General features: G+C 56.3%; 1 protein-coding gene across 2 annotated transcripts; it reads right to left on the bottom strand.

Moving 5' to 3' along the window:
- Positions 1-4,544: 4,544 nt before the first annotated feature.
- Lmtk3 (lemur tyrosine kinase 3) lies at positions 4,545-23,912 on the bottom strand. 2 transcript variants are annotated; one of them, XM_075952302.1, is made up of 16 exons: positions 23,740-23,912; positions 22,015-22,127; positions 21,094-21,227; positions 20,717-20,867; positions 20,207-20,283; positions 19,654-19,772; positions 16,778-16,865; positions 16,329-16,477; positions 15,533-15,617; positions 15,330-15,451; positions 15,106-15,255; positions 12,385-14,822; positions 9,654-10,048; positions 7,818-7,953; positions 7,385-7,522; positions 4,545-5,035 (listed from the first exon to the last, which is right to left on the bottom strand). In XM_075952302.1, the coding sequence occupies exons 1-16, from the start codon at positions 23,778-23,780 to the stop codon at positions 5,019-5,021; spliced, it is 4,353 nt and encodes a 1,450-aa protein (XP_075808417.1). In that variant the 5' UTR covers positions 23,781-23,912; the 3' UTR covers positions 4,545-5,018. The 2 variants fall into 2 exon arrangements, with proteins under 2 accessions (XP_075808417.1, XP_075808418.1); XM_075952303.1 differs by lacking the exon at positions 23,740-23,912 and adding an exon at positions 22,248-22,349.
- Between the last annotated feature and the right edge of the window lie 995 nt (positions 23,913-24,907).

Raw genomic sequence — 24,907 nt, 5'->3', positions numbered from 1 at the left:
CGCCTGCCGACGCCCTCATTTCTTGGGTTTGGGAGAACTGAGAACCCATCTTCTTGCTATTAGCCAGGACCCTAGAGGATACAGGGTGCAGGGCAGGTGCTTCCCTCTGCCCCTTCAGCTGCTGAGTGAAGGAAGGACTTAGAGTCTAGGGATGGTATCAGGTATAGCATACTCTTGAGATGTGCTCTGCCCATGGGCCAGACCACCATGTTCTTGTGGGGCCTGTGATCATTGGGAGACTAGCACTAGAACAACAGAGGCCTGGCTCAGGAGGGAAGAAGGCCAGGGAAGACCTGTGTTGGACACTAGGAACTGGTTGTGCTGTCCATTGAGGGCTCCAGTGTGGACTAGAGGGCACAGTGGTACCATGAGGGGCATGGGATGGCTTTGGAGGTGGCAGAGTCAGCGTCCTGTAGAGGCAGTTGTTTTGTCGGAAGGCCTAGGCACATGTCCTGACTCACGGGAGGAATCTTAGCAGAAGTAGGAATGCTGAGTCCCCAACTGGTCCTGTCCTCTGTGCTTCTCCTGGAGTGGTGGCTCCGGAGAACAAAGGCCCAGTGCCTACTCCCCACCTTTGGAACCAAGAAACTTGTTTGTGTTTTCCTGGCCCGTGATGAGCTTAAACTGAATCCTTCCTCATTCTCCTAATGCTGGCCTTATAGACTGCTAGCTACCGAGCCAGACCTGAAGTGGTATTTCTAGAGGAATCACCACTTCCCAGCATGCTTTACCATGCCGGCCTGACTGGGAAGGAAAGATGCTACCCTGTAGCCTTCTGGGGATTGAGATTCTGGAAGGTATGTATTGGATCTGCAAACCCCTGTTGGGGGTTTCTTTGTCTTTCCTTCCCTTGGCTACAGGCACCTTTGGGTGCCCACCCCAACAGCACTGGTCCAGGTAAAGTACGAGTGTCCAGATTACAGTCTAGGTGGGCTCTGTGGCTCGGGCTGTATGTCAGTAGACAAAGGTAGTCCTGTCTCCTAGGTATGGAAGGTTTTCCATAGTTTACCTAGACCTTGGCAAGGAGGCATGAACTACTTCCTCCCCAGGAGCTGGTGTGAAATGAAGAGTCGCAAATAAAATGGGATTTCCAGCATCACCCAAAGGGCCAGGAAAGCACTGAGCAATGACTCAGTTCTTAGCCACCCTTTCACTCATGGTATCTGCCTCCATGGGTTGAACCCAGGACTTGCCAGGGAATGGTGACTGGCAGAAGAGAAGCACTGTGTGGGTTTTGGGACCAGATTTGCGTGGCACAGACTGGTAGAGTTTGGAAAGGGGTGGGTTTGAGCTGGATGGTGTACTCTCACAAGTTAAGGTGACAAGGACATGTGGGGCATAGGAAAACAGTAGCAGTAGGGTCCCTGCCACAGGGTCAGTGCCTAGCAAACGTGACTGGTGTGGCTGTGTGCGGCACAACAGGTTATGCAGGCCTGACTGGGAAGCTACCATGTGAGGCAGGAGTGTGGTGTGTTTAATGTGGAGTGGTCAGGATGATCTGAGAGTGGGAAGAGGTGTGTAGTCCTTGGTGGTCCAGGGACTGGAGCAGGAGAGAGTATGGAGAAGCTATCACCATGGGCCCAGGGTTCTGAGGATTGGCCGTGCTGCCTGACAGGAGCTAAAGGAAATGTTGGCCGAACTAAGCTGTAAAGCCTCGAGATGTGTAGAACATTCAAGTCAGCAAAGTGCTTGAAACTGTCCTTCAGGCCAAGCATGGGAGGTGGGGTGTCCGCAGAGGCAGGTTAAGGCAAAGAGAATCAAGGTGTTCAAAGCCAGACTGTTATGAGAACATGCCTCCCCCAGTGCCCACCAGCATACCAGCACACATATAAAAAGTCCCGCCAGAGTGGGTATCAGGGCAGAAGGCCACAGAGGATGCCATGTGGTAATAAACGCAGAGTAGGGTGCATAATCAAGGAGTGCCGGTGGTTACCTGGGGCCAGGCTGGCAACTCCACAGAAGAGATTTTCCCAAATACTGGTGTCGTTGGTCCATGTCTTCTAGCCTCCAAAACTGAGGCGGTAAGTTTCTGTGGCTGGAGAGTCTGTAGGGTGAGCCCCAGCCTTCTTCAGTTGCAGGGATCCTCGTCCCAGGTTCCTCCCTCATACTAGAGAATTAGGACTCAAGCCCTGCTCCCTGGACCTAGGTAGTACCTTAGCCTCTCAGGCCTGGATCAGCTGCCTCTCGACACCAGGACTTCTGATCCTCTTCACTCACTGAGGCTTGAAGGTCCTAGCCTTCCTCCCTTACCCACCAGTTCCGCCCACAGCCCTTTTCCCTCAGACCTAAAAATCCTGGCCTTGACCAGGCATAGTGGTTTGTGCCTTTAATCTCAACACTCAGAGGCAAAAGCAGGCTGATCTCTGGGTTGGAAGCCAGCCTGGTCTACAGAGTAAGTTCCAGGACAGCCAGGGCCCCAGAGTCAGTCAGTAAATCTCCCTTTCTCTTCCTCTCCTTCCTTCCCTCCCTCTTCTCTCTCTAAACACATGTGCGTACGCACGCACACACACGTACACAGCAAAATAGATTTAAGAAAAATCCTAACCATAGCCTGTTCTCAGACTTGGCCTGAGGGATATAAACCTCATTATTTGAACTAGGACCTCAAGGCCCAGCCCACCCTGCTACCATGATTCCCTCTCCAACTTGGGCCGCCATGCCTCTAGGTTATGTCAGTTACCATTTGCTAGGCAGTGGTCCTATGGTGGGGAGAGTGACCCCTGTCCTGTCACTTTAGGTTATAACCCAGAGTACATATCCTGCTCAAATCCACCCCTTGCTCTGACTTCTTCCACCATGCAAATTCACTCTCCTCATGTACCAATAAATCTGGTTCTCCTGCCCGGCAGTGGTGGCAAACACCTTTAGTCCCAGCACTTGGGAGGCAGAGGCAGGCGGATCTCTGTGAGTTCAAGGCCAGCCTGGTCTACAAAGCTAGTTCCAGGACAGGCTACAAAGCTACAGAGAAACCCTGCCTCCGGGGGAAAAAAATCTGGTTCCCCAAGTGTGGGGATGGGGGACCTAGTCCAGAGCCATCAAAAGCCTAGCCAGAGAAAAACTAAGGAACAGGTATCCACAGGAGAAGAGAGAGGGGACAGGGATAAACCCTGTAACTGAGGGAGAGAAGCACCGGGAGAAGAGAGACAGGGAGGAGCCAGCAGCAGAGTCAGAGGCCACTGCACACTTAGGCAGGCAGAGAACAACTGTCCACGCCAGAGAGAGGTGTGTGTGTGTGTGTGTGTGTGTGTGTACAGCTGTCCATGCCAGAGAGAGATGTGTGTGTGTGTACAGCTGTCCATGCCAGAGAGAGGTGTGTGTGTGTGTACAGTTGTCCATGCCAGAGAGAGGTATGTGTGTACAGCTGTCCATGCCTGAGAGAGAGAGAGATGTGTGTGTACAGCTGTCCATGCCAGAGAGAGGTGTGTGTGTACAGCTGTCCATGCCAGAGAGAGGTGTGTGTGTACAGCTGTCCATGCCTGGGAGAGAGGTGTGTGTGTGTGTGTACAGCTGTCCATGCCTGAGAGAGATGTGTGTGTGTGTGTGTATAGCTGTCCATGCCTGAGAGAGAGAGATGTCTGTGTGTGTGTGTTTGTGTACAGCTGTCCATGCCAGAGAGAGGTGTGTGTGTACAGCTGTCCATGCCAGAGAGAGGTGTTTGTGTGTGTGTGTACAGCTGTCCATGCCTGAGAGAGAGAGATGTCTGTGTGTGTGTACAGCTGTCCATGCCTGAGAGAGGTGTGTGTGTGTGTACAGCTGTCCATGCCTGAGAGAGGTGTGTGTGTACAGCTGTCCATGCCAGAGAGGTGTGTGTGTGTGTACAGCTGTCCATGCCAGAGAGAGGTGTGTGTGTACAGCTGTCCATGCCAGAGAGAGGTGTGTGTGTGTGTGTGTGTGTACAGCTGTCCATGCCAGAGAGAGGTGTGTGTGTACAGCTGTCCATGCCAGAGAGAGGTGTGTGTGTACAGCTGTCCATGCCAGAGAGAGGTGTGTGTGTACAGCTGTCCATGCCAGAGAGGTGTGTGTGTACAGCCGTCCATGCCAGAGAAAGGGATGCGTGTGTGTGTGTACAACTATCCAGGCTCAGAGAGAGGGGTGTGTGTACAGTAGTTGTGTGCCTGTCCAGGGAAAGAACTGTCCAGTGTACAGTATTTGTGTGCCTCTCCAGGAGATGTAAGTGAACTGAGACAAGCCAATGCAGGCAGGTAGGCCAGACAGTGGCTAGCAGATGACAGCTGAGAGTCAGCAGACCAGTTCTGAGCACTTTTCCACCACCAGTTGGCCCTGGGTCAGCTTCCAGACCCTGCAGGAACATGGTCACCACCACAACTGCTTGGACTCCTTGTGGAACATGGAAGGATAACTTGAAGCTGCCACCAATGTCAGGGGCTATAAGGAACAGACCCAGAGCAGGGAAGAGGCAGGCAAGCCCCACCGCTGCATGGGCGCCTTGCCTTGGGGCTACGGGGAGAGGACAGTGACCGCCATTCAGTGTCTACTGGAACCCCCCTCCCAACTCCCCAAACACACACAGGCCCCAGTTTCCTCCAAAAAGTTGGTTTTTGTCTTTTTTAAATAATGTGAAAATGTCACGCCAAGGTTTGAACCAGAGGCCCCCTCCAGGGGCCAGGCTGGGGGTGAGGGGAGACGCAAGATGGGGGCCCAGGTTCCTGAAGCCAGTGGCCCTCATGAGGCCAGGAGTGGGTCAGGAGGGACCTCTGCTGTGCCAGGGGCTCCAGGCCCAAAAGAGTTCAGTTCAGTTCCAAGAAGTGTGGCTATCCAGCGATGGGGCTTCCTGCCTCATGTGGCTCCAAGGGGATCAGGGGGATCAGGGGACCCATCTGGGGGACTGGGTGGAGGACCGGGGCCTCCTGTTTGGCACATGGTGGAGGAGGAGGGCCCAGCTTCAGGTGCCTCCCCAGAGGCTGTGTCAGCGTCAGGGGCAATGGCTGCGTCGTCCACACAAGATTCTGCTCGCAAACCCTCTTCTTGGGGCGCAAAGGGGCTGGGTCTTTGGGGAGTCAGTTCTCCACGGGGCCTGAGGATAAAGAGAGTAGAGAAAGGATGGGGATCAGGAGGGACAGAATCGGGGAAGACAGGCTTATGGTTTCCAACTCAGTCAAGCTGAAGGTCCAGTAGTGGCACCATCCCTATCCCATCCTCTGCCCTCAACGTTTCAGATACCATTCTACCCCAAGGTCCTTGCATCTGCTGTTCCCAGTGTCTAAATGTCCTTCCCAGGTAATCCAGGCCCCCTCTTAGAGGCCTTTCACAACCACTGTGAATCATCTCGGCACCCTTGGACATCCAGGCTACCATCTGCTTCTTCAGCTTTCCTCAGGCATCCCTCTCTGGCACTGAGTGTTAATGGATCTCATTCCCGTCACTGCGGAAGAACTCGTCTGCCTGTACCTCCAGCCTCCCCAAACATCATGACAGCCTGACCCATTCTCTGGATCTAGAACACCAGGGCCAGTGGGGTCAGCCCTCCTTCACACTTTGTGCTGACAGCTGGGGGCCTGGCCAAGGGGAGGCATCAGCCTACTTCCTCCTTGAGTGAAAAGCGTGGCCCTTGCTCCTTTTCAAAGTACATGGGGTGAGTTCTTCACTCAGGAGCTGATATAAAGGTGGAGCCCACAGGAATGCCTGCAGTGGTCTGGGGAGACAGACATGCTTAGCAACTTCCCCGCCCATGCCTGGCGGGAGTATCTGTGATAGCAGGTAAGGATTTGGGGCTTCCTACCACTGGGCCCTCCATCTCCGCTCCTGGTGACTAACAGTGAGGTCATTCTACCAGCCTTGGCCCTGACTCACTGCCTAACCAGTGTCCCCACACCCTGGACCTACCCTTCCCTGTGTTCTTGGGGATCTTGAGATGGAGGGGTCAGGAAGCAATATTTGGGGTAACTTGGAGGGATTCAGCCCCAATCCTATCTTTCCCTTGACTCTGCCCTCCCCCTCCTCTCTCCCTGTGCCTAGCTTGCTCACTAGCCTCTCCTACCTGGACTCTTTGCGAGCCTCTCCCTAGACACCCAGGCCATCTCAGGCCACAGCCTGTCCCCTGCTTACACTCCTTCACGGTTCACCACCATCCTCTGGGCAAAATTTCCCCAAGTCCTTTATTTGTTTTATTATTATTTTATATGTTTTGGTTTTTCGAGACAGGGTTTCTCAGTGTAGCCTTGACTGTCTTAGAACTCACTCTGTAGACCATGCTGGCCTTGAATTCACCAATCCACCTGCCTCTGCCTCGCAAGTGCTGGGATTAAAGGTATGCACCACACCAGGCCCCCAAGTCATTTATAATCTGTCCCATCTCAGGGCTGGAGAGATTGTACAGTGGTTGTGAGCACTGGCTGTTCTCCCAAAGGACCCGGGTTCAATTCCCAGCACCTACATTGTACATTGTAGCTCACAACTGTCTGGAAACGCTATGCCACCTGACACAGACATACGTGTAAGCAAAACACTAATGTACATAAAATTAAAACTAAAAAAAGAATCTGTCCCATCCCTTCCCCTCACTCTGACTCTGCATCAGCAGCAGCAGAGTCTTCTGTTCCTTGAACTAGCTAAGCTCTACTGCCTCCAGCCTTCGTGCAAGTTGTTCACAGTTCTGGGTCAGTAACGGCATTACACAAGCTCCAGGCTCCATGCCCATCAGGGGGATTAAACCACTTAAACCCTCAGAACACTCAGGAGCATGATTCCCTATCATACCCATTCTATGGATGAGGATGCTGAGGCAGAGAGGGACACTGACTGGCCCACATTACATCCCTGAAAAAAGTCAGGGCCGATACTGGGTGTTCAACATGGTGGCCAGCACGGGGAGAACCGAGTGGCTGGCTTCAAGAGTGCGAGGATGCAGCAGATGCTAACCACGAGAGGGCAGCACTCAGGGCCAGCAGCCAGGAGAGAAATTCGGACTCAAGCCTCTTTTCTAGGTGCCTCAGTTCTCCTTTCCGTAAAATGAGGGGACTAGAATCTACTCTAAGGATCGCACTGAGGATTGAGTGGCTTACAATGCGGCAGGGCGCTGCGAACTCGCCGCTGCTATAATGCTCCTGTCTCTGGGGGTCTGCCATATCCTCTGCCGGCTTTTTAAGTGCTTTCAGAGAGGAGATGGAGATCCAGCAAGGTGTCTGAGCCCAGAAATGGAAAAGATGGGCAGGAGAGTGTGCATATGGGAATCACTGAAGAAACTGAGGTTAAGAGATGTAGCTGTCCAAGGTGTGAATGGGAGCCAATTGGTTTGAGCTGAGAGGTGTCAGTGTGATGGATGGGGGGAATGGAAGAGAAACAGGCAGGAAAATTACGAGCTAGACAAGGCGAGGGAGGGCAGGTTGGGGAGGGGTGGGGCAGGGTCCAGCTGGAAGCACTGTACCTGCGGGCCGGGCGTCGGGAGCCCGGGCGGGAGGCCCCGGGGTCTCCAGCGCAGGTGAGACGGAGAAGCGGGAGAAGCACAGGGGGGGCCCGGGCGGGGGGAGGAGGGGGAAATCCTCCGCCCACTCGAAACTGCCGCCTAGGGAGAGAATGGACCAACCTTAGAGACACACCAGTCTCGCAGGCTTTAGCCCCACCCTCCAGCAAGGCCCCGCCCCTCCCACTTCAGCTACCTCCTGGCCCCTGGCCGCCTCTACCAGGCCCCGTCTTCCAGAGCTCCTCCCAGGACCCTCCGTCCACCCTTCAAGGCTGGACGGACTCCGGAGCTCTCCCAGGTCCCTTCCAAGCACCGAGCTCCCTACAGGACACGCCCACTGTATAATAAGGCCTGTTCCCGCCCTTCCGCTGTCCAAGCCGTGGGCTCCGCCCCTCACCAAAGCCGCTGTCGTTGTTGGGAAACCCATCTCCTGGGGTGGCGGGGTGGGGAGGCGTCGGGGGCGCTGGGGGCGTTGATGGGTCCGTGTCCCCCTCGGGGGTGCCCTGGACGCTCAACTCGTTGGTTGGAGTCTCCTGTGAAAGCAAGGAAGGGTAGGAAACGATAGGGAATGAATTGTCACATCCCAACCACCGCTCCAAGGGACAATAAAATCAAAGATATTGCTGGGGCTTTAGGTACCCCAGCCTATAATCACTGACTTAGACGAAGTGGATGTAACCCTCGTCTGCCTTCGAAGCTTCCGACGGGCCTTACTCTCACCCTGGTTTCTTACCTGATTGTGAAGCCCCACCCAGCTCAGTAATTCCTTTCTGCTTCCTAAATTCAGCCTGAACTCAGAGCCCTTAACCCAAGACACTGGTCTAAAGCCCATGCCACCATCTCAGAGATCTGGGCTGCAGAGATCCAAACCTGTGTCTCAGAACTAACAGCCTGTTCTTCTGGCCCTCCCGATCCCTAACGGCGGCTGAGCACAAAAAGACAATACCCCAGCCCCCACTCAAACTCTCACCATCCCACCTGAGCCCAGCAAAGTGGTGCGCCTTTAATTAATCCCAGCACAAGAAGCAGAGGCAGGTGGGTCTCTGAGTTCTAGGCCAGCCTGGTCTACAGAGTGAGTTCCCGGACACCCAGGGCTACACAGAGATTCCACTTTGGCATCCCAGGTCCCTGAACCCAGTACCTGATCCCGTTCTCCTCAAGTGTCTCACGACCTGGCCTCAGACAGTCTCAGTCCATAAGACCTCCCGTTTTCTTTTCAACAGGATGGAGATTTCAGGTCCCAGTTACTGTTTTTTTTTTTTAGTATGTTTGTTCATTTGTTCGTTTGAGACAGGGTTTTGATATGTAGCCCTGGCTGCCCTGAAGTCTGTGCAAATCAGGCTGGCCTTTAACCACAGACTGTCGCTGGGTGGCAGTGGTGCTCGCATTCAGGAGACAGAGGCAGGCGGATCTCTGTGAATTCGAGGTCAGCCTGGTCCACAGAGCTAGTTCAAGGACAGCCAGGGGCTACAAAGAAACTCTGTCTCAAAATAAATAAATAAATAAAACTATAGATCGTCTTGCCTCTGTCTTCTGGAAGTAGAAATTGCAAACCTGAGCAACCAAGCCAAACCTGCTCCTTCTTAAACCTACACATGATAAGATTCACCCCATTTAAAGCCCAACCCCAAGGGGCTGGAGATGCTTAGAGGCTAAGAGGTGTAGCTGTTTTCCAAAAGACTAGGGTTTGTTACCCAGGTGCCACATGGGACACCTGCCTCTGGCCACCCATTCACTGGGCCACCCAGAGCACTGGAAGCTTATGGTCTTCGGAGGCACCCGCACTCCCTAATATACCCAGACAAACACTACTAAAAATTAAATTAGAGTCAAGTCCACAGACGTTAAAGTTGTTAACGACAAACCAGACCCCAAAGCACTAGGCTCCGCCCTCAGAGATCCGGGCCCCATCCCCATTCGCTCAGTATTTAATCTCTATTTTTGTCTCCCAGCCTATCTAGGCTGCTACCTGACAGTCTTCTAGACCTCCAGACCCCTTCGCATCACAAGTCCCTAGCCCATTCCTGGTCCTACTCCTGCTAGGCTCCGCCCACCCACCCTGGCCTAGCCCCCCCAGGTCCCGCCCACTTGCTCCCTGCGGGCCCCACCCACCGACTGGGCTTCCCAGGGCCCCGCAAGGTGAGTCTTCCTCTAGCCCCGCTGCTTCATCAGGACCACCATGGGGTCCGCCTCCCTCCAGTCCTGCTGCGGTCTGCCCTGAGGCCCCGCTCACCTGGTCGAAGAGGTAGACGGTCACGTCCCCGTGGAAGGAGACCATCTTGCGCTTCCTCTCCAGTTCGCTGTCCTCGGGTTCGTCGGCCGCGCGTGGAGACTTGAGCAGCCCCCGCAGCGGGCGGGCCGTGTCCGCGTCGGCGCTGCTCACCACGACGGGCACTGGGGCTTCCCGCGTCCTCCCGAGGCCCCGAGAGTCCGCTGCCTCCTCGTCCTCCTCGTCCTCGTCCTCGTCCTCCCCGTCCTCCTCCGCTGGCCCCGGCGCCCCCGCCCCGCCGGCCTCCCCTCCAGCCGCCCCTGCGTCCGCGCCCTCCCAAGGTGGCCGCCGCGGGCCCGGGCCCGGGAACGGCGTGAGCGTGAGCGGAGGGAGCGCCAGCGAGAGTCGGGAGAGTTTGGCTGCAAGGGGAGAGACAGGTCAGGCTCTGCCCAGGGCTGTGTTCTGAGGGATTCTCTGTATACAGAGTGAGAGACACCCCCCCACACACACACCCCAGTGCATAATCTCAGCACCCAGAGCAACAGGCTTCTCACACCTGGGCCCAGCTATTCTCTGCAATCTGTCCCCATCTCAGTCAAAACTCCCTGTTCTTGCCCCCTCTCAACATTTGTATGTATATGACATTATCACAGCCGGTTCTCCAGCACTGACCAGGCATACATGCTCTGGCCACACCCCCTTCCTAGCGTAGCTGTCCGGCCCTAGTTAGTATACCTGGTCTCGGAACAGAACAGTGCTTGCTCAGCTTTGGTCTGTGCACAGAGAAGTGCTCACAATCCCTAGGGTTAGTAAACCAATGTTCCCTGCAGAAGGGAAATCCCTCCCTGCCTGGCCATTGGTTGCCACCTCCCAGCACTTTCTCTGCCCCAAAGGTCCCCAAGGCCACTCTCCAGCCAGTTCTATCCCATTCTTCCACTGTGCCCCCAGGCAACAGGAAAGGGCCACTCCTTCCTCCCTCAGTGCACATTTAAACCACCTGCAGGCTCACGGAGGGTGACAGGAGGGGACAGGTAAGGCCACTTCCTGCATTCACATCTGACTGACCTGTTGCTGTTCTCTAAATGTGCCCACTCCACCCATCCCCTGCTAGCCACTCAGCTCCTTGCCTCCTTGCCTTGGCCTTGGCTCAGAAGGTGTCTGCCCTTCAGGGTAGTGGGATGAGCGTCGCTGCAGCCACGGTGTTGTGCAGAGTGGTGGGTATGCACAATAAGGCCGGAGTGATAGCCTTTAGCCATCATAAAGGCTTCCCAGGGAAGGGGAAGTTTATGTGCGACGTTAAAGGATAAATAGGAGTTCCCTGGGTGGAAAAATAGTAAGCCATTCCTAGCCTCTTTTTACCCAGACTCTCTGAGACATTTTAGTTCACCCAGTAGTGTCATGTGACCCTGGTGTCTTCCTAGACACACAGGAGGGGTGCCAGTGCAGGGCAGGAATAGGGCAGTATACTCCGTAGGGTTTCGGGAGCTTGGGTGGGCACCATCTCTCTTGAGATGTCGCTGTGTGGCTCACCGTTCTGCTCCTAGCCTCTCAGTGAGCCCTGGCCCTCTGGGGCCCAGCCACGGGCAACCTATAGCCTGACATATTAGAGACCCCTCAGTTTACTGCTGCCTTTAAATATTTAAATTTTGTGTATATCTCTGTGCGTGTATTTATGCATGTGTGTGGGCACACATGTACAACAGCGTGTGTGTGGTAGTTAGGGAACAAGAAGTTCTCCTTCCACCATGGTACTGGGGATCAAACTCCAGACGTCAGGGTTGGTGGCGAGTGCCTTCATCTGGGCCATGTTGCCTGTCGTTTTTTTTAATGGGGGGGGGGCATGTGGGTGGACAGAGAACAACCTCAGATGTCCTCAGTACATCATGTCCTTTGAGAAAGGGTCACTCACTGGGCCTTAGCTCACCAATTAAGCCAGAGTGGCTGGGTGGTGAGCTCCGGCCATCCTCCTGTCTCTACTTCCCAGAGTTTTTTCCTTTAGATATAATTACAAGCACAGCAGCGCACCTAGTTTGTGTGGCTTTTGGGGATCAGTTCCTCACATATTTTATCAACTGAGCTATCTCCTTCTGCTTTGTCTGAGGCAGGACCTCACTACGTAGCCCAGGCTGGCCTGGAACTTGATGGGCAGCCCAGTTCACAGGATCCTTTGCTTCCCTCTCCCAAGTGCTGGCACTATGGACATATGGTTCCACTCTTGATCACTCTCAGCTTAGAGGAGCCCTCGCACAGTCCTGGCCAGCAGCACCAGACTTCAGAGCTGGCTACAACCATTCAAACACTCAGAACACTGAACTAACAAGAAAAACTAGCAAATTCCACAACTCCCTTAGCCTTGTGGGAGTGGCTATTCCTAGACACCTAACTTTCCCCACCTTTTCCCCCAGCCCTCTCCTGTTTCTGGGTACCTTCTGGTTCCAAACTTGGAGGCCCCATCTACACAAGCTTCAATAACAAAGACAGGCCTTCACTATGTCATAGAGTTCAGTGGTGACAATTAGGCCATAGCTAAGGGCTTTGCTAAGGCCTCCCCTCACAGCCACCTTGCCAGGTAGGGGCCTTCCCTATCATCCATTCTTGGCAGGTGGAAGGAAAGACCTGTTCTTAGGAATACAGATGGGACCACAGCCAAGGCTAGACCCGAGGTACAAGGACTCCTGCGTAGGCATTCAGTGCCAGGGCCTATTCAGCTTTTCCTCACCACCTCCTCTGCCCCAGAAACTGGCCATCTCCTCACCTTTGATCTGCTCGCTGTTCCCCTGAGGGGGTCCCAAGTCCAAGAACAAGCGTGGCATCTCGGGGCCCTTCCTCTCCTGCTTGGGGGGGTCCTCGTCTACGCTGGGGGCCGTGTCTTCTCCGTGTCTGCTGTCTGGGACCCCTGGCTCGTCCTCTAGAGCCACCTCCGGCCTGGCTTTCAGGGGCACTGGCTCCGGCTTCCTCTGCTGGGCCCCCAGTGGCTGTGGCGGAGGTGGCAGTGGTCTCGAGTTGTCTACCCATCCGACCTTTGCGTCCACGCCGCTTGCGGGGCCGCCGGCGGGGGCCATCCCCGCGCCCCCCTGGGCTCGGCCCCCACTCCCGAGGTCCAGCTTCCCAGCCCCGGGGGCTCTCAGTGCCCCCCCAGTCTCGTGGACTCTCCACTCGGTCCCGGGTTCCGGGTTCTCGCTCTTGGGGACTGGGCCAAGCTGGCCAGGGGCCGTCTCCAAGCCGTTCTGGGGCAAGGCTACCTCGCAGGGCGCAGGGGCTTGATCCAGCAGGGTCTCTGGAGCTAGACCCCCAGTCTCGGGCATCTTCTCCCAGGGTCCTGGGGCTCTCCGAGGTCCAGTCTCTGGTAGCCTCTCCATGTTCCTGGGCAGCCTCAGGACCCCATTCTCTGCCACCTTCTCCTCGCTCTTTGGGGACATCAGAACCCCATTCGCCAGCACCTTCTCGCCGGGCTCTGGGGGCATGGGCTCCCCATTCACCAGGGCTCTCTCTCCTCTCTCGGGAGATTCCAGGCCATTCTCCACCACCTTCTCCTTCATGTCCGGGGCTCCCGGCTTCCCGTTCTCCAACACTGTCACCCCGTTCACAGGGAGGTTCCAGCTGGGGACTTTCTTCCTGTTGCCCAGAGATGTCAGGTCCCTGTTCGGGCCTGGGTCCTTCTCTCTGTTCGCGGGGTTTCTCACCGCCTTCCTGGGCCCTGACTCCCCGGCTGTCGACCCCTTGTCCCCTAGGAGGTTCTTTGTCACGTCCTCCCGTAGGGACATCAGCAGTTGCTCGGTGCTCACTTGAACTACAAAGGTTGGCTTCTCCTGGGACCCTGGGAGTGGGAGGGGACCCGGGTCTGGGGGTGGCCGGGGCGCTCCTGGGTCGGGTGGCTCGGGGGGAGCCCGCGGCCGAGGGACCCCTTCCTCCTCCGCCGCCCCCCCACCTGGGAAGGCTCCCTCGGGGGAAAAAGGGGTCTCGGTCTCGTAGCCGCTGTCCCCCGGTTTGGGGCCCGGAGACGACAGGCCGGAGCCTGGACTGGCCAGGGCCGACGGGGGGTCGGGGGACGCGGCCGGTTCCGCGGGGGCCCGGGGAGGTGGCGGCGGAGGGGGGGGAGCGGGAGGCGGCCCCCGCCCGGGGTACTGGGGCGCCGCGGCTCCCATAAGGGGGTCCAGAAACTCGGGAGGGGCTGAGGTAGGGGGGACCAGGGGCAAGTCGGCCAAGGAGCCCCGCTCTGCACGCAGGGAAGAGTCGTCCTCTGGAGGGTGGGGACAACCAAGGGCAGGGTGCCCCCCCCAGCCAGCCACGGCGTCCCCCCTCTCCAATGGCAGGCAGGAGCAGGGACCCTCGCGACTGCACAGGGGACAAGGGAGGGGTCCCCGGCGACTGGGTCCCCCCCCAAGACTGCTGCTGTCCTCGCCTGGGGAGCTCTCTTCTTCTTCTTCCTCGGCCCAGGGTGCGGTACCCTGCTCCCCAAGCACCTCGGCAGGATCTCCTGCCAAGGTCTCTCCAGCGCCCCGGCCCTCGGGGTCCCAGCCGCTCAGTAGGAAGCCACCTGATCCGGAGGACTGGGTCTGAAAGGGTCGGGGCGCAGGGAAGAGGGGAGAAGCCCAGGTCTCGGACACCAGCTGGGGGACCTCGGAGGGAGCCTGGGGGGCCTGGGGACCGGGCACGCCTGGGTCCAGGGGGTCCCAGTCGTTGGGGAAGAGGGGCTCTGGTGGAGAACCATGCTCCTCCAGGCGAATGTAGTACTCGCTGCTCACCGAGGGGCTGCGTGCGCTGATGACCGGCAGCACGCTTGGCGTGGACAGTGCCTCGTAGAAGGGGTTGGATGGGTTGGTGTGGGGCGCAGGAGGAGCAGAGGCAGGCTGCCAGGGAGGTGCACCCCCACCCCGGCCTGCCCCACGCCGGGCCTTCTCCCACAGGCACTCAAGGTTGAGGCCTCGGCTGCTCTCGGTGACCGTGAGTACGTCATCTGGATCAGCCCCAGGAAAGCCATCCAGAAGTGGGAACTGAGAGGACAGGGTCCCCGGGCGCGGGGCACTATGCGAGGGGGGCCAGGGCCAGGGGAAGGGCCCATCTCGGGGAGGGGGCGGCGGCGGAGGGGGTCTGGGGGGCCGCTCAGACAGCAGGTAAGTGAGCTGCAGCTGGAGATCGGAGGCCGAGGGGCGCTGGGCTGGCGGCCGCCAGCAAGACTGCAGGATATCATACCTGGGAGACAAGGGAGGGGACAATGGAGAGGCCAGAACTCCAGAAAGAGTAGGAGAGGAACAGAGACCAACAGAAAGAGATAGACAAAGACAGAGACCCTGAGGCAGAGGGAGGAGAAGAGGGGGTGAATGAAGTCAGGTGAGGACTGGTGGTTAGGGCAGAGTTCCACGTGCCAGTCCCCTGTTTCAGTTTCCCCACATCAGGCATCAGGTGATGGGGGAGTTGGTGTAACAAAGTGCTTAGGAAGTTTGGGCCTGGGCTTGACCGGAGTCAGGTGCCTTACCAATAGTCAGCGTAGGGCAGTTTGAGCCTGGGCCGGGCCAGCTTGACGTGCTGCTGGCGGACAACGAAGGCCAGGACCTCCTCATCGGATAGGTGTCGGTAGGGCTGCGCCCCGAACTCAAATAGCTCCCAAAGTGTCACCCCTAGTGACCTGTGTGGGAGGTTGGAGGTCAGAGGTCAGAGAGCAGTGAAGTCCCATCCCCCAGGCGCTAGCCAGGGCCTCACCAGACGTTGCTCTCACGGCTCTGATCCACCAGCACGAAGCTGCCGTGCAGTTCGCCCAGCAGCTCCGGTGCTGCCCAGCGCAGAGGTACCCATAGGCGCTCGGGTGTCAGATAGTAGTCTTCCTGGGGGCGGGCGGGGTCAGCAGGTCAGCAGGTGACACATACTGGTCCACACGCACAGACACACGCACACGCACTGCCCACCTTGTAGTTGCTATGCGCAAGCCCGTAGTCTCCAATGCGAACAGTGAGGTCTGAAGTTAGCAGGCAGTTGCGCAGCGCCAGATCGCTGCGGAGCAGGGGTGGGGGAGGCAGAATGAGGGAGGGGAAAGCCCTGCCCACAGTGCAGCGCCTCTCCTTCCCTCTGCTCACCCTGCTCTTCTAGTGCAGGTCCTCCATCCCCGACTCCTTCCTCCTCCTCCGCCACCACACCACCAGCCTGTTCCCCTTCCTCTGAGTCCTTCCTCTCTCCTGACACCTCATCTTCCTCTGGTTGGTCTTCCAGCTCCTGTTCTGGCTCCTCCTCCCCTGAATTCCCGCTTTCCTCTACTAACTCCTGCCCTCTCTCCTCGTTCCTCACCTTCTGTATTGACACCTCAGTCTTTCTTCCCTCTTTCTCTGCTAGCAAAGCTCCCCTTCCTTTGGCTCCTCCCTCCCAGCCTCTCCTTTTCTTCCTCTCTCCTCCTCCACTCCTCCTTTCTTGTTCCCCTCTCCCCCTTTTTTGAGACAGGGTCTCACTGTGTAGCCTTGGGAGTCCTGGAACTTGCTATGTAGACAGGCTGGCCTCAAACCTGCAGGGATCCTCCTGCCTCAGCCTCCTGAGTGCTGGGATTGCAGGCCAGAGCCAACACATCCAGTTTGCTCACTTAATCTCCCTCTGCTTTGCTGCTCCTCCTGGTTTCTTCCTCTGCCCCCTTCAGAAGCTCAGGGTGCCTGGCACTTTAGAATCCTCTTCCTCAGTCCTTCCCTGCATCCCCTGCTGTGTGGCCTCCTAGCTCACCTGTGCACGTAGTTGTGGGAATGCAGGTGAGCCAGACCCCGGGCAATCTCTAGGCCCATCCTCTGCAGTGTCCGCAGGTCACGAGGAGGCAGTTCAGGGGACACGCCCTCAGGTGGCCGCTGGGCCCGGAGGTATCGCTTCAGGTCCCCCTGGGAGGGAAACAAGGGCAGTTCAACACAATTTGAAGCAAGTACAAAGTAGCCTTTGGCCCATGTTGGGCAGCCCCTCCAAGCCTCAGTTTCCCCTGCTGCTTCAGCCTGGTTGGTCAGATGCTTGCCACACATGCCTGATACACCCTGGATTCGATCCCTGGCCCCCAAAAATATAAAAAGGAAAAGGGAAGCTAGTGAAGCCACACAGGAGACCATGGGAACCTAAGACCCCCCAAGTCCTGAGACCAAAGCTGGCTTCCAGCTCCCAGTAGGCCCTCCCCTTCCCCAGCCCCTCACCAGCTGGCAGAACTCCATGATCAACAGGAAAGGCAAGGTCTCCACACAGACGCCCAGGCACTGGAGGACATTGGGGTGCTGCAGGCTCCTTTAGGGGGTAGAGAAAGCCTGTGTCCATGCCATGGATGCACCTCACCAAACCCTTTACCAGGTCTGTAGACCTGACCTGGATGCTCTACCTCCTCTTCCGGTTGCCCCTAATCTGTTTGACATGTGCACAATTCTCTATGGTTCCAGCAGCGCCACGAGACCCTCACTCTCTGGTGTTCCTGTTCCTCCCGGATCTCTGGGCCTTTGCTCTTACAGCCCACCTCTATAGGGTACATTCTCTCATTTTTTATTTTTTTATTTTTTACTCTGGGCCTCCCTATATAGTCCTGGCTGTCCTGTACTCTGTAGACCAGGCTAGCCCCAAACGTACAGAGATCCACCTGCCTCTGCCTCCACGGTGCTGGGATTAAAGGTGTGTGCCACCACCATGCCTCGCCCTCACTCTTTTCTCTTTCTCCTGATGTTGTGTTTTTTTAGAATCATGTGTACATATGTGTGTTTATGTGAGGGTGTGTGCATGTGCGTGCAGGTGCCCAGGAGGGCCAGGAGAGGGCATCAGATCTAGGACTGGAGTTGCAGGCACTTGTGAGCCATTTGACTCAGGGCTGGGGACTAAACTCAGGTCCTCTGAAAGAGCGGCACACATTCCTAACCGCTGAACCGTCTCTGCAGCCCATTCTTGTCTCTGCCACTGCCTAGGCCCCAGCTTCAGCACTCTCCCAAAGTGCCCTCACTTCCTCATCGTCCAGCCTTGCCCTGGGTCTGGATCCTTCTCAGGTCTTCTGGGGAGGCCCGCTACCTCCTCCTCCTGTGACGGATGGGAAGGGGCTCCCATAGAAACCATGTGGAAAGCATGCTGTGGGGGAGCTGCTCGTGACGAGGGTGGGTCCTGCTATTCTGCACATCTAAGGTAAGGTTTCACTCTGCAGCTCAAGCTGCCCGGGAGTGCACAATCCTCCTGCCTCAGCCTTCAGAGTGCTGGGATACAAGGTAGGTGTGCACCACCAGTCCCACCGTTACTGTCGCTTTTGCTCTGACACTTAGACATATGCTTGACTTGATTTTCACCCTCCGTCCCAGCTGTGTCTGCAGGGCTGCTGGCTGCTGCCAAATGCTAGCATGCTCAACTCTCTCTCGCTGTAACCCGCTTCCCACAGGGCTCTGCAAGACTGCTGGCTCCTAAGGAACTAGGCCTCCCCGGTCTCTGAAAGTAGCCCTGTCATTGTTACAAACCCTTCCCTTCCCCACAACCCTCCTCAAGTGAGGCCAGTGCACATGAGTTCTTTCTCTTACAGGCCACTTGCAGGGCCAGGCTAGTATCTCTGTTACAGCCACAGCTTGGCCGGCTCCTCAGCCCCTCCCCTCCTAGGAGGAGACTCCTAACCCCCACTTGGTTAAAAGCCTGTGAAAAGTGACTGCCATGTGCTGGAACCTGAGAAACAGCAGGAGCTAAGGACCAAGGACGATGGAGAGAGAAAGCCAGGGCTTCGCCACAACTCTGTGGGGCAGAATAAAGACCAGAGCGACCCAGAGTGGCACAGAGTCCGAAGCGGGAAAGCAACTTGCGCAGGGCCACACAGACTGGACTTGGGTCACAGAGGAAGGGCCATATCGTTCAGGTCCATATCTGGATCAGCAGACATCTACTGAGGGCCGTCAGAACTAGTCACACCCGTGCTCAGACAGCGAGGGCCTGAGCAGCCAGTCAGCCTGGGCTGTCCCCATAGATTTCTGACACGAGTCAGCTGGTGTGCACCCGAAATGTGCCAAGTGTCACTCGGGAAATGACTATTTAAATTCATTTTTAGTAGCCTAGGCTGGCCTCAAATTCATAGAGATCCTCCCGCCTCAGCTTCGGAAGTGTTCTGATTGCGGGGGTGAACCACCATCTGGCCTAATGAGTCTGAACTGATTTCATTTTATTTACCTTAAAGAGCCTCGGTTTATAAAGAGAAAAGCAGACAATATGCAAGTAGCAAGGCAAAACTCCACCAACACACACTTTCTGAGACAGGGTCTCCTTCTGTAGCTGGCCTCAGGCTCACAATTGTGCTGCCCCAGCCTTCTGAGTACACTTGCAGGTAAACCTCACCAAGCCTGTGCAAGACCCTCCTTACCAAGCCTGCGAGCTGAGACTGAAGACGGGAACATGAATCCCCAGTTCAGCATTAGAGACGGGCGGGGAAGAAATGGAATTCTACAGAGAGTGAGAAGCAAAGGCCTTGCGGCAGGAGAGCAGCTGCAGCGTGTGTGTGTGTGTGTGTGTGTGTGTGTGTGTGTGTGTGTGTGTGTGGTCGAGTAGGGGTGGGAAGGAAACTGAGGACAGAGGATAGAGGCGAGACTCTAGGAGCAGACTATGCAGGGCCTGTGGTGTCCTGGGAGCACTGAGAAGGAGCCATAGGAGGTGTTGAAGCAAGGATGGGCCAGAGTCTAATGATTCCATGCACAGCTTCCTACCTCCAAGCACAACTCTGTGTTAAGAATGGAGGAGCCTAGGCAGGTTGCCCATGGCTTTCTCACAGAGGGGAAGGGAGGTGGGGCCCACTCTGTGGTAATAGCTTGGGTATGGTCTGCCCTGTGAAGACCCTGAGGGTCAGAGTGGACAGGCTCTCCTCCAACCTGGGAACCCCTCCCCATGCTGTCTCCAGGTCTTTCTAGGGAAGACCCAAGATCCCAGGAGGGGAATCCCAGCACCAGAGCCATATAGTCAGGAAAAAATCTGAAACCGGAAGCCGGGTTTGGCACCAAACTGGGCTCCATCCACTTCCAAATATCACTTCCTCTACCTGATATTTTGTTTTTAGAAGCCCTGTCCATGGACTTACCTATAGGGCTGAGCTTCTGAGATGAACTTGCGCTGCTCCAAGGGCCCTGCACTAGCCCGGAGCTCCTTCACCACCACCTGAGCTGGCGTGTAGTCTGAGAAAACCTCCCCCAGGATCACCTGGTCAGGGAGTGCTGCGATCAATGCTGACCTCTGCCCAGCCCACCCTCAGGCTAGCTCCATACACCCCACACTCCCAACCACCTTCCAGGCCTTCCCTTAATGTCCCACCTCCCCGGTCCCCCACCAGACACGGAGTGAGAGACTCACAGGCCCAGAGTCCGATGCACGCGGGGACGGATGGAAGGATGGACAGACTGACGGACGCGTGGAGAGCCGGGTGGCGAGGCGGAGTGGTCAATGGAGTGAGGAGGGAGGCGCTGACCGACAGATGGGGGGGTAGATGGGTGGGAGAGGGTGAGGGTGGAGGGAGAGGGGCAGGCTGAGGGGCTGGGGAGGCCAAGAGCAGATGACAAATGGGGGTAGACACAGAACAGGAGCACAGGCCAGAGATGTATGGATACCACCCTCTGCCTCCCACCCAGGCCCCTCACCTTCCCAAACCAGCCGCTGCCAATCTCCTGCAGGTAGCTGAGATGCTGGCGGCTCAGGCCCAGGGGAGTGCTGATGTCTGAGGAAGGGCGGGAGGGGATGCCCTGAGCTCTCCTTTCCAGGATACCCCACACCACCAGTGGGTGGGGTCTGAGATCGGAGTAGACAGCAGTCTCATTTTATTGGCTGTCCCCAACATTCCATGGCAGGGTCCAGCCTCCTCATTGGCTGCCCATAAGATTCAGAGTCCAATCAGCCCTTCCCTTTGGCAACCCTAGCTCCAAGACAGGATAGTCAGCTCATAGACTGGCTTTCCAGGTTGAGATTTAGGCTGATGGCACCAGGGCCATCCTGCAGAATTCTCCAGATCTGTGGTTTTCTGCAAGATGGTGAGTGTGGCCTCCCTATAAATTACTTCCATGAATCTAGGGCTCTGCCCTCTGCCCTCCCTGAGCCACAAAAGGAAGCCCTCAGTGTTGGGACCTCAGGATCCTGGGATGAGGGGGCAGTACCTGAGTGTGCAGGTTGCGGGGCAGGCATTGGTAGTGAGACCTCTGCCAGCGGCAGAATATAGACATCAGGCAGCGACTGTGAGGAGGAGGTCTCCTCCGCAGGGGGTGTGTACTCCCCAGAGCAGTCCTCCCCTTCCGGGTTCTCAAACTCCTGGGGTGCGAAAGGCAAAGAACGGGAGCACCAGGAGCGGGGTGCTGAGATGTCAATGTCCTGCCCTAATTGTCTTCCCACAGCTCACAGACTTATCCCTCAAATCCCCAGCCCCATATCCGTTGGTGTGAGGATCCCAAGTCCCCAGGTTTGGGAGTGCTCTGGGACTTCCTGCCCCTTCTCTGGCTGGGGTCTTTCTCCCCAAGTTAGTCCCAGGGCACCTCACCTTGAAACGAACATCACCCCGTTTGCAACACAGACAAGTAAGAAGGAGGAAGATGAAGGCTAGCAGACCGGAGCAGGAAATGAGGACTACAGCGTAGGGCGGAGCCAAAGGGGCTCGGCTCAGAGCGAATCCATCTGTGGGCACAAGGCTAGGTTGGGGTCTGGGATTCAAGACATTGACTACCGGACTCTATGCCCCTCCCATCCTGGGCCAGTCTTGGACTACAATTCCCATGATGCTCAGCATCCAGAGACCCCCCTTGGCAGAGAGGACGGGTGGCCTAATGTATTGTGGGAGTTGTAGTTTAAGGCCTTCCCAGGTGGTTGGGGGTGGGGTCCCGCTTTTCCTCCCAAGCTGGGACTGCCCCCCACCTCTCGCCCCAAACGCATCCCCTAACCCGTATTTAGATACATTCCAGTGATGAGCAAAAGTGAGGCCTGAAGGAAGCTCTGAGAATTTATAATATGCTACCACTGATAGCTTCATGACCCCCTCCCAATTGAGGGTTGCTCGAAGATTTTTGCCCGGAGCTGAATGAACCCCCTGCTTATCCCATGCCTGAAAGGTGACTGAGAAATGTTTATTTTAAAGACACTGGGAACACAGGCTTTTTCTCTAACCACAGCCTTAACCCTGAGGGAGGGACTCTGCAAAGCCAGAGCTGTGTCCCCCTTAGAAATAGGGTCTCTCTCTCTCCGAAAGGCCGCGGCCTTCCATCTCTTCGCGCACCCGTGTGCACTCGCGTGCACATGATCTCACATGCACACTCACATGCATGCACTCGGTCCGCAACCCACTCCCCACCCGCCTTGGCTGGTCTCCCTGGCCCTGCAGACCCGCTCGTCCCCAGGGACTGCGCACAGGTGCCAGGATGGCCCGGTGGGGGTGGGGCGCCGGCCGCGAACCGCTGGACATACTCACCCGGGTGCGCTGGGGACGCCAGGCAGCCGGAGGCGGAGACGGCCGCCAGGAGGATGAGGGCGCCGGGCGCAGGCATCTTGTCCAGGATGGAAGGGAGGTGGAGGTATCGGCGGCTGGGGAGGAGGGGGGGCGGGCCCTCAGCCCCCAGCCATGGGGACCCGCTCAACCCTGGCCTCCCCCAGCCCAGGAGAGGGGCGGGAAACGCAGAACAGGAGGAGGGAGGGGCTGCTTACTGGCTCAGGTACCCCCCTCCCCCTCCTCGAAAGGACAGACGGATGAAGGGATGGAGAGGCGGACGGAGGAGAAGAGCTAGGGAGCCCGGGTAGCTGGGGTGGGGGGGGAGGGAAAGATGGGGGGGAGAGAACGAGGGCCCCGCCCCCGAGGACAACCGGGATTGGGGGAGCAGAGAGCCTGTCAGAAGAAGGGTGGGAGGAGGGAGGACGGAGCGTTGTCATGACAACTGGTTCCCGGTTGCATTGGCTGCCAGGCGGGAGGGGAGAATAAAAAGGGAGAGGAGGGACAGAGGCCAACAGACCCTTGGGGGGGGGGCTGGGGGCGGGGTCCACAGTGCGTGGCCCTGACACCACTGTGACATACCACTGGTGCCCACACGTGTGCTACATGCTAAGATGCAAATATCAAACCCACGCAGCCCACACACAGCTGACACATGTCACAGGAACCTTCACAAGCGCATCACATACAAAGGTGGACAGCCATCAGCAGACGGAGACGTGGACGCGTCACACACAAAGACACAGGGACAGACCACACTGAGAATGCATAGGCAGTCCAGCCTCTGTTTGGTACAGATTCACCCAGTCACATAGGAACGTCCCAGAATCTATCACACACACACACACACACACACACATCCCAGAGCCACAGAGCTCCAAACACAAGGAGGTATCCCAAAGATCCACACAGACCCTTTGGGACATGAAGAGGCATGCTGTCATAAACTGATATTCCATAAAGCAACAAAGCACACATAGACATCACTAGCTTATACACGCAAAGACACTTGCATGCACACAGACACAGGCTGGTCAGTCACATACATGAACATACAGAAGCAATACATACATGAATGCAGGCACTGGGGATGCACATTGCTCACCCTCAGGGACAAATACACAACACATACGCACACAGGAACACCCAGTAGTTCATGCATGCAAAGTCACACAGCTTATGCAAAAGCATAAACACAGGGCCAGGAACACAAACATGCCCTGTGCAAAAGTACAGTCCCGAGTATATACACAAAGGCACACCACCTACCTAAACAGACAGCACGGATGGACACACTCTTTAGACATGGTTACGAGGACTTGCTACCTCACCGCAGCCTCACGTCACATACACCAACACACATGGGCACAAAAGATGCAGAAGCGTAGTTTATTTCATGTATTTATTCTTAGCAGGATTTACTCTGTGCCAGACGTTTCCCGCGGTTTAGAGCATTACCTTTTGGTTCTCACAACAGCCCCCAAGAAAGACTGGTGCTTTTATCATGCGTAATGTACAGGTAAGGAAACTGAGGCACAGAGAGGGGCAGTCACTTGCCCCATGTACACAACAAGGAATTGACAGAGCTAAGTATGGAAACTGGCCGTCAGGGACACCGACACATCAGACAAGACATACACACACATCACGTGCCAGCCTGCAGTCCCGGGGTCCCACCCCAACCGGCGGTACACAGAGCTGCAGACACACCCAGAAGCGCAGACTGCCGCCCTCGGCAAGGATGTCTCCATGGTCCAGGAATACTTGGGACTCGTGCCCTCTGTGAGGCTGGACGGGAGCTGCGCGCGCAGCGCTGCTCTCTGGGGGCACTGGGAAGAGGGGAGGCCTCACAGGGGTTCACTGAAGAAACTGAGACAGGAATATCGTGGGATGGAGATACAGCAGCAAGGTACAGGAAACGGGACTGGGGTGAACGGGGAGTGAACATGCAAAACCCCCTCCCTGGCAGAAGAGCCAGAACCTAAAGGAAGAGAGGCTTATGGGGAGTTGTAGGCCTGCGCAGAGTCTTCTGGGAAATGCAGTCCTTTTCGGTCCAGCTGGGAGGATCAGGTTGCGCCACCTGCGGGGATTAGCATAAGGGTGTCAGGTCCAGCATCTGCTTCCAATGATGAGGTCGGGAAGCTTGCTGTTTGTTCTTAAGTTCACGCAACAAATGTTTATTACAGCACTATCAATGTGATTAGTTCAGCTAGGAGCCAGAAGTCAGAGCTGCTGGAAAGAGCCGGCTGTGACGCCCAGCTTCTCAATCTCCACCAAAATTTTGTGTGAATGTGCTTTGTTGAGACAGAGTCTCACTGTGTACCCAAGCTCTCCTAGAATTCACTCTGTAGCTCAGGATGACCACGGATTTGCAACAATCCTCTGGCTTCGAGCAACGCTTTTTAAATTATTCTTTAATGTTATTAATAATGTTATGCATAACAGTTTTTTATTATTACGGAAAGGAGTAAGGTAGAGCCAGCAGAATCTGCGTGTATGTCTGCAGGCCAGAAGAGGGCACCAGACTTCATTACAGATGGTTGTGAGCCACCATGTGGTTGCCGGGAATTGAACTCAGGACCTTTGGAAGATCAGGCAATGCTCTTAACCACTGAGCCATCTCTCCAGCCCCCAAAAGACCAGGGAGATTTTTTATTATTATTATTTTTATTTTCGAGACAGGGTTTCTCCGTAGCTTTTTTGGTTCCTGTCCTGGAACTAGCTCTTCTAGACCAGGCTGGCCTTGAACTCATAGAGATCCGCCTGCCTCTGCCTCCCGAGTGCTGGGATTAAAGGCGTGTGCCACCACCGCCCGGCTGAGCCAGCAGAATCTGCTCACTTTAGAGAACATTATTGTTGTTGTTGTTGTTATTATTAT

Source organism: Microtus pennsylvanicus, chromosome 18 (assembly GCF_037038515.1).
Source record: "Microtus pennsylvanicus isolate mMicPen1 chromosome 18, mMicPen1.hap1, whole genome shotgun sequence".
Lineage (NCBI taxonomy): Eukaryota > Metazoa > Chordata > Mammalia > Rodentia > Cricetidae > Microtus > Microtus pennsylvanicus.
This window is presented reverse-complemented; position numbering and strand designations above follow the sequence as displayed.